The sequence below is a fragment of the Rattus norvegicus genome, chromosome 1, assembly GCF_036323735.1.
Source record: "Rattus norvegicus strain BN/NHsdMcwi chromosome 1, GRCr8, whole genome shotgun sequence".
Taxonomy (NCBI): Eukaryota; Metazoa; Chordata; class Mammalia; order Rodentia; family Muridae; genus Rattus; species Rattus norvegicus.
The window spans coordinates 155,438,644-155,451,110 of record NC_086019.1 but is presented as its reverse complement, the minus strand read 5'-3'; the positions used below and the strand labels follow the sequence as shown (position 1 = coordinate 155,451,110).

Sequence of the window (12,467 nt, the reverse complement as noted above, 5' to 3'; positions counted from 1 at the left end):
ATTTAACCACTACAACTCCCTGAGATAGACTCAACTCCTCTTCCCTTGCAGAGATGAGGAAGCTGAGGTGTGCAGATGTTAAGGCATTGACCATGGCCACAGATAACCAGAGCTAGAGTTAGGTCTCACTTGCCTTGCTAACTCTCAGCAGATCTTACAGATCCTTTTTCTGCCATGCTCTTCTCTGATGAGAAAAATTCACTTAATTTGATTTTCATTTTTTTCTAAAGATTTATTTATTTATTTTGTATATGAGTACACTGTAGCTGTCTTCAGACACACCAGAAGGGGACATCAGATCCCATTACGGATGGTTGTGAGCCACCATGTGGTTGCTGGGAATTGAACTCAGGACCTCTGGAAGAGCAGTCGGGTGCTCTTAACCGCTGAGCCATCTCTCCAGCCCGATTTTCATTTTTATATTAAAGAGAAAATATAAGTGTTTCATTCTAGTTAGGTTTGTAAAACTGCCCCTTTTCCTACTTAAAAGCTATGCAACCATAAACTTTGAGTGAAGCTTAATTTCTCCATCTCTAAATAGTGATAAAGTCCATCTCTCAGGAGGAACACTCCTCCGTTGTTGGTGGGATTGCAAGCTGGTACAACCACTCTTGAAATCAGTCTGGCGGTTCCTCAGAAAATTGGACATAGTACTACCTGAGGACCCAAGCTATACCACTACTGAGCATATACCCAAAAGATGCTCCAATATATAACAAAGATACATGCTTCACTATGTTCATAGCAGCCTTACTTATAATGCCAGAGGCTGGAAAGAACCCAGATGTCCCTCTGAAGAGGAATAGATATAGAAAATGTAGTACTACTCAGCTATTAAAGAGAACATGCTTGCTGACAGAAGCCTGATATAGCTGTCTCCTGAAAGGCTCTGCCAGAGCCTGACAAATACTGATGTGGATTCTCTCAGTCAACCATTGGTGTAAGCACAGGGACCCCAATGGAAGAGTTAGGAAAGGACTGAAGGAGCTGAAGGGGTTTGTAACCTCATAGGTAGAACAACAAGATCAACCAATCAGACTCCCCAGAGCTCCCAGGGACTAAACCACCAACCAAAGAGGAGGGGCCCATGACTCCAGCTGCATATGTAGCAGAGGATGGCCTTATCTGGCATCAATGGGAGGAGAGGCCCTTGGTCCTGTAAAGGCTTGAGGTCCCAGTGTAGGGGAATGCCAGGGCAGTAAAGTGGGAATGGGTTGGTGGGTAGGGGAGCACCCTCACAGAAGCAGGGGAACAGGGGATGGGATAGGGGTTTGTGGAGGGGAAATCAGGAAAGGAGATAACATTTGAAATGTAAATAAAATATCCAATAAAAAAGAAGTCCTTCTCTCTGTTTTTAAAAGGATTAAATGAGTAGGGTATGTTAAACAGCTAGCAAGTGGCCAGGATTATAAAAGGGCTTTAACAAATGTTAATTTATTATGGGGCCTAGTAAGATAAAATGACATTTCAAATTAAAACCAGCTTCAATATTAGTGGCAGGCTGAGAGCAAACAGATCATTGCTCTGGAGCATAAAGGTGTCTATATGTACAAATACTTCATGGAGCCCTGAGGATTATCTTTCATAGTCCTTATTATAATTAAGAGCACAGAGCTCAGGCATCTCAGCCCAGGGAAGACTCAGCACAGATGCATATCTTCAGCTTCCAAACTCTTTGTTCCCTGGCTAAAGTTATAACAAGCTACTGCAGCAACCTGGTATTGTGAAATAACTAGGAAAAGCTTAATCACCTAGAAATACATATTAAAGAACCGAAGAGACAAAGAAACTCATGGCAGCATGGTGTCTCTTTTACTTTGTAAAAACTGACAAATGACTTCAATTAAACATACAAGATATAAAGCCCAAACAATACATCTATATTTGTTATGAATATATGTATATGTGTGTGTATATATATATATATATATATATGACATATTCACACATATTTAATCTCTCTCTTTCTCTTTTAGGCAGGGTTTCTTTGTGTAGTCCTGGCTGTCCTGAAACTCACTTTGTAGATCAGGCTGGCCTCTAAATCAGAGATATTCCTGCCTCTGCCTCCCAAATGCTGGGATTAAAGTCATGATTCACCACTGCGTGACTCCTTAATCTCATATTTGGTTTAAAAAACAAAGTCAAGACCAGCCTCCAGTTGTATGTATGCACACATTTGTACATGCTTGAAAATTTCATTATAGGCTGCTATACTGGTCATCTTAACATAGGTTCTAGAAAAAGAATTTGAGGGAGGTCTTATTTGTAATTCTTTGAGTATTTTGTACAGTGCGTTTTAGCCATAGTCACTGCTTCCCTAATCCCCCAATTCCTCCTATGGAATCCACTTTTGGTCTTCCTTTGGAAAATATATTATTTTCCTTTTTAAAAACACTGTTCAAGCCAAATTTACTTTTGCATACATTCTTGGATGTGTGATCATCCATTGGAAAGTGGTCAACCCACCAAGGGGTATCCTGTTAAAAAGAACTAATTCTCTTTGAGGAGACTTTTTACAGTTTCACTCCTTTGCCAAGTGTATTAAGCATATACTGGTTTTAGAATGAAATGTTTAAAAATACTAAGAAAAAAGAACATTTCTCATTCACTTATGTAAATTAATTAATTCATTTATTTATCAGTCACTATTTGTAGTATTCTTATTGATGGTGATTTAAATAAATGAAGTTTTTCTCTGTGAACCATCAGACCACTTTTTTAGGGTTCTGTTTCTTTGTTGTGTCACCTGTGGTATTAGTAATGTGGCATATCCTTAGATTCCTGCTAAATTCCCTCTTAGAATTAGCATGGTCCATTAATTTGAAACTCTTTGGAACCAAATTCACCTGCCTTCTTTTTTCCTATAGTTCCTGCATTAGGAAGGGACCTCCCAAATCCCATTAAGTGTGCGTCACCTTTGACAGGAAGACCATGTTAAGTAGCGTTCAAAGGGGAGGGTTTCTTCAGTTATGAACTCATAAACCATATGGATAGCATTAGCAAGCTACCCCCCTCTTTCTGAGTCTGGGTGTGATCATCTTTCATCCAACAATGAAAGCTACTCTACTAAATTGCCACAAAACCCAAATGGGAGCAAATGTAAAAAGTCTTAGCCAATGATTGTGATAGATACATGCATAATACTGTTTCTCCACATTGAATTTGGGAGTATACAGCAAGAAATACCATTACATGTTTATATACACGTAGTGGAAGACTTTTACTTAAGGTAAAATTATAGGGAGCGTGAAGCTTTCGTTTGCTAAGCAACAGTTGACATAGTATACAAATGTGAGTTTTTTCCTAGAAACCATCATCAACCCAATTAATCCAAAAGCATATCTGACCTTGTGTAGTCATCTTCAACCAGCATGTGCTTTGGAATTGGTGAGTACCTTCCTGGAGAGATGGGCGGCAGGGATGTTTTGTATTCTAACGTGCCATTGTTACCAGACAGTAGATGATTTTCCATTGGTGGAGAATAAGCTAAGGAATAGGGGAGAGAAAAAGAAATGGAATCAAACCTTTTATGTGGGTGATATGAAGTGTTACATTTCAGAGGATGAGTTAAAAAACACAAAGCCTTTGCTTCATGCCAAAAATGTTTTTCTTGTTCTCCAAAAGGGATCAGTTGCTGTGCATTTGCATTTCCCACATATTAAGTGGTTGGTGACTTTACAATTGGAAAGATGTAATAACGGTTGTATTTGTAACCCAAATTAGCATAATTAGGTGATAAGAAGAACTGAAGGAGAGACTCAACTGACACACATTTTTAGAACGATGATTAATTTTCTATTGAAACAAAAATGTCAGTTTCTAATTGTAGGACTCACATTCACTTTACATAATTAATATCAAATTATCAAAAGCAAGAGGCTCCCAGGGAACAAATTTTCCTATAAAGAGTTCTCCATAAATATGTTGTATTTCTATCACAGGAAGTCTGCAGTCTCAAGCATTTTTCCTCTGTTCTTCCCTAATCCACCTTCTTACCGATGCCTCTTCCCTGAGGGCTTTCTTGACTGGGGCTCCTTTCCGCTCTTTCCTCACATCTGTTTTGATGCTAAGATGAACTCCCAAAATCTAACTTTGCACTTGCTTTTTGACTTAAACTTTTTTCACTGTCACTACTGTTTAGGACATAATATTCATTCATTTCTTTATCAATTTGATAAAACTGACCAATTTCAATGCTCCTGATCCATGCTCCGAATCCTCAGACAAAAACCTGTGATGTTGATGTCGGAACCACTGCTTTACTGAATGGAGTATCTACAACTCATATCTCTTACCCCATCTCAAATGTAAAATTCAGAAGGAATGAAGTTTCTCCATTCTTTCAAAGATAGATCGGAAATCTTCCCTCTTTGAATTTCTAAAGGACATTTATTTTTATTTATCTGACAGTATATATTTCCTCTTATTCCTGCTAAATTGTGTTGCTATTAACACATTTCAGTTGCTGACTCTCCAACCATGCTGCTGAAGGCAGGGCTGCATCTCACACCTTACTTTACATGTATGGTGCACACGCTAAATTACTTTAATTGATTAGAAAGTTTTATGTTCTGCCTTTTAAAAGAAATCTCTACCACTGCATTTATTTGGCCTTACAGAGTGGCTCATAGATTCTCAAATCTGACTCCTCTAAATTATCAAGTTCAAAGGTCTCTGAAAGTCAAAACTCATTCCTATACTAAGGTAAGGCTTATCTCAGCTTAGGGCCTTCTTTGGAAAAGAAAAGGCCATTTAGAGGGTAAGACATTTGAGACCATTATTTCAAAAAGTAATAGCTAAGGTAATGGGCCTTTAGCTAAGGTTATGCAGCTTTTAAATTTTCCTCAAGAGAAACATCTAAATCTAAGAAAGATTCAACAACTTGCTTCAGGCGATAGTGTGAATTAATAGTTGGGCCCTGAAGGCATTCCTAGTGTACCCGATCACAACTGAACTCTCAAAGTTTCAAAATCAGCAAGCCAACTCATGTCAACAAAAATATCCATTAGACTTACATAAAAAGTGAATTCTTTCTAAATTTAGTTCCAGAAGACAGAAGAGAGGGCACAATGCCTAATTAGCAGTGAATTTGAATAGTGATTCATGTTGTTGCCCTACGAGTCCTGCGTCACCCACTGCTACAGACACAAGGATGGATTATTTTCTTGATTTTTATAGAATATAACACATTTGCCTAAAGATAAAAGTTATGGCAGTGATTGAAAATGGAGATTTTATCATGTCGAGGGACAATGTTCTTTTGTAGGAGGAAGAGTATGTTTGGCCAGCATCTGCTTTTCACTCTGCTGCTACATAGTTCTAAACTAGGGCACAGGATACAATGGCATGAGAAGACTCATGTTCCACGGGATTGAGCGACTATCATATGAAGTGTTGTTCTAACACTATCACCATCACTGTGTTTAAAAAACATATCATTGTCTTTCCAGTAATGGTGGGAGGAACACATCAAGGTGTACCACCTTCAAAACATAAACTGAGGTCCCATAAAACAACATGGAAATAATAAATAGAATATTTCCCTGAAGTATTTCCAGAAGTGTGACAAGAGTGAAATTGTAGGCAGAGGTGTAGGTGGCTTTGTGGAGTTTCATTTTGTATAACTGGCAGGCTATTAGAGGATGACTCCAAGCATAGTACTTACAGTGAGTAATATCCGGTGGCCCATAAGGATCAGTCATATAAATGGTTGTGGGTTTGCCAACTTTTAGATAAACAACATCAGATGTATTTTTCAATATCGCTACAGCCTCTTCATGTGTAACTTCTTCTAAACTATAGTTATTTACCTGAAAGGGGAGAAAGATCAATATGAATGTTAAACCTATGAAGTGAAAGAAAACCACCATGTAGACAGTATGATATTCGGAAGTATGACCTTATTAAAAGATTGGTTACAATGTTTAGCATTCTTGGTAGAACATACAATTTAAGTTTTAAATAGATATAGTCATCAATGCTATGAAACAAGTCAGCTTTGTCCATCTCTCTAAGGCAGTGACATGGAATAGCATATAGAATGATATTTATAGAAAAAAGTAAATAATATTTTTAAATATTTGCTATAGTTTTTATGACTAAAATATAGTATCTGTCAGGCTGGTTATGCAGCTCAGTGATATAATTAATAATTACTGAGACTTTATGAGGGTCTTGGATGAGTTCCCAGCACTAAGAAATACAAACACAAAAACAATACTGCCAAGAAAAAATACACAGAAAGCATTATATAATAGTTGAAATAAACTTTTAAAAAACAAAAATAATCCACACGCATCCTACTTCATTATATTTCTTTAAGCCAGTGTTACCATGTTGGGCACATTAAGAGATAAATATCTACAGGGACTGTCTAGAACACTAACATAATCTAGCATCATGGCTTCTAGTTTTTACAGCTCTGAATGTCTATAACAGTGATTTAAATAATCTCTTGCTAGAGCCTGTTTCATTTCCTTTCAATATGTTGCTACTATAAATACTGTTGTAGCCCATGAATGCAGAGGTGGTTTAATATACAAAAATCCATCAACATAATCTACCACATAAAAACTGAAAGAAAAGGGAATACATAATCATGTCATTAGATACTGAAAAATCCTTTGACAAAACTCCAACACTTCTTCATGCTAAAAGTCTTGGAGAGATCAAGGATATAAGGTTGATATTTAAACAAAATAAAGCCAATATACAGCAAGCCAATGCAATGCCCAACATCAAATTAAATGGAGAGGAACTTAAAGCAATTCCACTAAAATCAGGGAGGAGACAAGACTGTCCACTCTCTCTGTTTCTTTCCAATATAGTATTTGAAGTACTAACTGGGGCAGTAAGACAACTCAAGGAGTTCAAGGGATGCAACATGGAAGAGAAGAACTAAAGTACCACTACTTGCAGATGACATCATAGTATACATAAGTGACTATGTATACACATTTTTTATACATACAATAAAAAATCTACCAGAGAACTCTTACAGCTGATAACACCTTCAGGAAAGTGACTGGATATAAAATTAACTAAAAATTACCCTTCTTTTATAAAAACCATAAGTGGGCTGAGAAAAAAAATTTAGGGATACAACATTTTTCATAATAGCTACAAATAATATAAAGTATCTTGATGTAACTCTAACCAATCAAATGAAAGAACTTCAAATTTCTGAAGAAAGAAATTTAAGAAGATATCAGAAGATAGAAAGATTCTCCATGCTCATGGGTTGGTAGGATTACCCTAGTAAAAATGGCCATTTTACCAAAAGCAATATATAGATTCATCTCAATTCCCTTAAAATTCCAACACAATCTTTTGTAGACTTTGGAAGATCAGTTATCAATTTCACAAGAAAAAAAACAAAGAAAAAAACACAGAATAGCTAGCTCAAAACACACATTGCACCTCACACAATAATAGTAGGAGATTTCAACACCCCACTCTCATCAATGGACAGATCATGGAAACAGAAATTAAACAAAGACATAGACAGACTAAGAGAAGTCATGAGCCAAATGGACTTAACAGATATTTATAGAACATTCTATCCTAAAGCAAAAGGATATACCTTCTTCTCAGCTCCTCATGGTACTTTCTCCAAAATTGACCATATAATTGGTCAAAAAACGGGCCTCAACAGGTACAGAAAGATAGAAATAATCCCATGCATGCTATCAGACCACCACGGCCTAAAACAATATTATACTATTATACAATAAAAGAAATTCTGGAGGAACCACCATCTCTGATTTCAAACTGTACTATAGAGCAATAGTGATAAAAACTGCATGATGTTAGAACAGAAACAGACAGGCTAATCATTGGAATCAAATCCAAGACCAGAAATAAGCACATATATCTACAGATACTTGATTTTTGACAAAGAATCCAAAATGATACAATAAAAAATGGAGAGCATCTTCAACAATGGTGCTGGTCTAATTGGATGTCTGAATGTAGAAGAATTCAAATAGATCCCATTTATCACTCTGCACAAAACTAAAGTCCAAATTAATGAAAGACAGCAACATAAAACCATAGCCACTAAATCTTATGGAATAGAAAATGGGGAATAGCTTTGAATGCACTGTTACAGGAGACAACTTCCTGAACAGAACACCAGGCTCTAAGATCAACAATAGGGGTTGGGGATTTAGCTCAGTGGTAGAGCGCTTGCCTAGCAAGCGCAAGGCCCTGGGTTCGGTCCCCAGCTCTGAAAAAAAGAAATAAAAAGATCAACAATAAATGGGACCTCATGAAACAGAAAAACTTCTGTAAGGCAACTGACGCCATCAATAAGACAAATTAGCAGCCTACAGAATGGGAAAAGATCTTTACCAACACTATATCTGACAGGTGACTAATTTCCAACATATATAAAGACCACAAGAAGTTAGACACCAACAAACCAAATAAACCAGGTAAAAATTGGATACAGATCTCAACAGAGAATTCTCTACATGGAAATCTCTAAGGCCCAGCAAGCACTTAAAGACATGTTCAGTGTCTTAAGTCATCAGGGAAATGCAAATCAAAATGACTCTGAGATTCCGCCTTGATAGTCCTGATTAAGATAAAGAAACTTAATAATACATTCTGTTGAGGATGAGGAGCATAGGGAATACTCTTCCATTGCTGATGGAAGTGCGAACTTGTGCAACCACTCTGGGAATTAATTTGATAGTTTCTCAGAAAACTGGCATAGTTCTACCTGAAGACAAAGCTATACCACTCTTGGGCATATGCCTAAAAGATGCCTACAACAAGGACATTTGCTCATGGCAAATGTTCATGGCAGCTTTATTCATAATAGCCAAAAATTGGAAAGAACCCAGATGTCCAATGAGAATGAATGTAGAAAATATGGTTAATTTATATAACAGAATACTACTCAATTATTAAAAACAAGAAATTTGCAGGCAAATAAATGGAATTTAAAATATCCCAAGTCATGGTATGTACTCACTTATAGGTGGTTATTAGCTGTAAAGTACAGGATGCCCATACAATCATCCACAGACTCAAAGAAGCTAAATAACAAAGAGGGCCCAAGGGAGGATGCTTGAATCTCACTCAGAAGGGGAAATATAATAGTCATTAGTGGTTGATGGTGGAAGGGAACTCGGTGGGAGAGAATGGGGTTGCAGGATTAGGTATAGGGAAAGTCAGGGAAAGGGGACCAGAAGAGTGAATGGAAGTCATTGAAGACAGGGGTGGGAGGTGAAGGGGTGGAGGGCTAGGATGTGCCAGAAACCTGGATTAGGGAGGCTCCAAGGACTCTATGAGAGTGACTCTAGTGGAGACTCCTAGCATTGGCAGATATGGAGCCTGAAGAGATCCTCTCCTATAACCAGGCAAGACTTCCACTGGAAATCATAAAGACAACAACCCACCCATAAAACCTTAGACCCAAAATTTGTCCTGCATACCTCTAGCTATGATTTGAATGAATCACATTTCTGCAAGTATTTCCAACAGTGCACTCCTCCTTGTTGTTACGAAGAGAAGCCTTTACCACGTGTTGTTGTAACTTCATGGCAGGAACATTACACTCAATGTGTGTAGTACTTACTGGTTTTTTCACTTAATGCAACCCAAAAGACATCATCAAATGAATAAATGGAAATAAATGTTCAAAATAAATAATTGGAGGCTAGAATGTATGTAACTGGAATACAGAGTCAGATATAAACTATCCTAAGCAACAGAGAAAACACAAAATGTCACAAGGGCATGGAAGTGGACTCCAGAGACTGTGAACTGGATCAGATGACAAGTGACATCAGAGTTCTATTTTGACAAGGACTCATTATCTTTCTCTCCAGGGTACAGAAACCATACAGCCTGATTATCAGTGAAAGGTCAGTGTTTATTAAATCAATCTATTACTGCCATTAAAGTGGGGAGTAGATTTTAAAGACTGACTTCATACAACCAAGATAATATTGATGAGAATGGTAATTCAAACCAGTGGTAGATGTAGGCAGTTGAGTGGGAAAGAGGACTCTGGTTGGATAAGTGTTAGTTTAAGATAGTGGCAGCTTGGTTGATTTTTATTTGGTGGCCAAAGAATTGAAGTATTGACATGAATTTTGGTGGTGGAGCAGGGGCTTCATCATATTGGAGATAGAGCACACTGATTAAGTAATAGCACATGCTTTTGAGGCTAGACAGATGGCTCCATGGGTAAAAATGCTTGCTGTGAGTCTGGTTCTCCAGAACTCAGATAAAACTGGACACAATATTTCAAACTTTTGAAATCCCAAAATGAACTATAGGAAGATGGGTGGCAGACACAGGAGAATCTTCAGAGGTGTGGGGACCAGCGAGAGTGGTTTACACAGTGACAAACAAATTCTTTCTCAAACATGGTAAAAGGACAAGGAACAATCACTTAAGTTTGTTCTCTGATGTCCAAATGCATGCTGTTGCATGAACATGCCTAAAGCAAAACACATGAATAAGATACACACACACACACACACACACACACACACACACACACACACACACACACACACACACACACACAGAGTCACTGGGCTTCCTTTTACATGGACTGAGATTTGAGCTCTTTGTCTTGGTGATGCCCAGCTCTGTTTCTTTCAAAATCCTATTTAGCTTTCTAAATTTCAATTCTGTCACCTATCAAATAGAAACAGGAACGGTTCCTGTCTTGAAGGGTTTCTTCAGTGTATGCTGGCCTTAATGTTGGTTCTTAACCTTGGAACTCTTTATGGCCACCATCTACCTTGCTTCCCAGGAAATAGGATTTCATGGCAAAATTTTCTTGCTGATCACTTTTCTGCAAACATCTGTGAACTGATGGGCTTAATTAGGGTTCTTCTGAGGAAGCTTCTGTATGATTTGTTTAAAAAAGAAAAGTAGAATAGTGTGGGATCCGGTCCCAAATGTGTTTTTTGTGCTGAAGTCTTCAAAATTGTTTTTTTCACAAAGTGGGTTTATTTGGGTTAATTATGTGTATGCATTATACTATGAACTTTCAACATAAAGGGCCTACAGCTGGAGATGATAGTATGTAGAGAGAAGAGACATTGCATTGATTGGTTAGCTGCTCCACTCGTTGTTTTTCATTGTCTTTTGATTTTTTTCCCTTTAATTATACATCAAGTATTTGTGACTAACTGGCCTGGTTTCAGGGAAGAAAGCAATGCATGTTTGAGTAAGATGCTGTCCGTGGGAATCACTTCATAGAGGAGCATATATGCAGCCTTGGCTCATACTTGCAACAGTAAAGAGGACTGAGGTCAAGAGCAAGAAGCTGGAGGTAAGATGACTCATTCAACAGATAAGAATGCACAAATGTGGAGCACTGTATGCAGGGTGGCAACACAGCTGACGACAGAGGTGCTGGGGACCTACAGGAAGGGGACCTGACCAGTTGTGTAGTAAATCAAATCAGTGTGAGTATCTACATCGTGGTGTAAAAGTAAGGGGTTAGAGGGTAGGAGAAGCGGGAATGAGCAGGAATCTCTGATATGGAGACTGTGGATGAATACCTGAGTTTTCATTTTTCATGCAAGACTGCTTATGTCTGGTGAACAGGATGGGGGAGATGATTAGGAAAGTAGTATCTTAAAAGATAGTATAAGGAAATATGTGATTCAGAAACACTGGAGAAAAATCCTAAGCTCAAGTGTTAACTTTTAAAAAGGAGACAAAGTAGTTGGTAATTAGATCATGAAATAAATTAAAAAGATCAACCCAATGCAGTAATATCAATGATATGAAAATAAAACTATATAACCTTATGACAGAAACCTCTACAGTATTTTGAAATAAGCTATTGATAATAACATTTCTTTGAAATAATAAATCTTAATAAATAGGGAATATGAGGGTATGCTTATTTTTGGTTAAACAATATTTTCTTTGTTTTAATGTTTTCAAAAGTAAATATGCATCGGTATTTTTACAAAAAGATTAATTTTACTTGGGGAAAACAATGAAAAAGCAACTTAAATAAAGAAGAATGGAAGCTAAGTAGGGAGACCAAGGACTGTATGCTGTTTGTCTCTAAGGCTGCCTTCTTTCTGCTACCATTAAGAATAAATTCATTCAATCTAAATTTGAATTAAGCCTAAGTCTCTGCATCACAGCATAAGGCAATCTCAGGAGTGACCTGAAACTGAGCAACAAAGAGGCTGCCTCTTTTTTTTTTTTAAAGATCTAGTGATTTTTTTTTTTTTTTGGTTCTTTTTTTTTGGAGCTGGGGACCGAACCCAGGGCCTTATGCTTCCTAGGCAAGCGCTCTACCACTGAGCTAAATCCCCAACAAGAGGCTGCCTCTTATGTGCAATTTAAATTGATCAGAAACACTAACCATGTGTCAAACTTAATTATATCTGAGTATTTCCAGGAATGGAGGACCTATGCAATTCTTTTTGTGTTGTGTATGGTATTGCTTTATTAAAAGGATTCATGGTTATATA

At 37.4% G+C, this 12,467-nt stretch overlaps 1 protein-coding gene across 30 annotated transcripts in view; it reads right to left on the bottom strand.

Moving 5' to 3' along the window:
• Dlg2 (discs large MAGUK scaffold protein 2) overlaps nucleotides 1-12,467 on the bottom strand; it is a 2,051,694-nt gene that overhangs the window by 465,128 nt on the left and 1,574,099 nt on the right. For all 30 annotated transcript variants that reach the window (XM_039089312.2, XM_039089327.2, XM_039089335.2 and 27 more), the window contains 2 exons: nucleotides 5,666-5,810; nucleotides 3,348-3,486 (listed from right to left, as the gene is read on the bottom strand). In XM_039089312.2, the coding sequence (XP_038945240.1) occupies nucleotides 3,348-3,486; nucleotides 5,666-5,810 (284 nt within the window). The remainder of the gene's footprint in view (nucleotides 1-3,347; nucleotides 3,487-5,665; nucleotides 5,811-12,467) is intronic.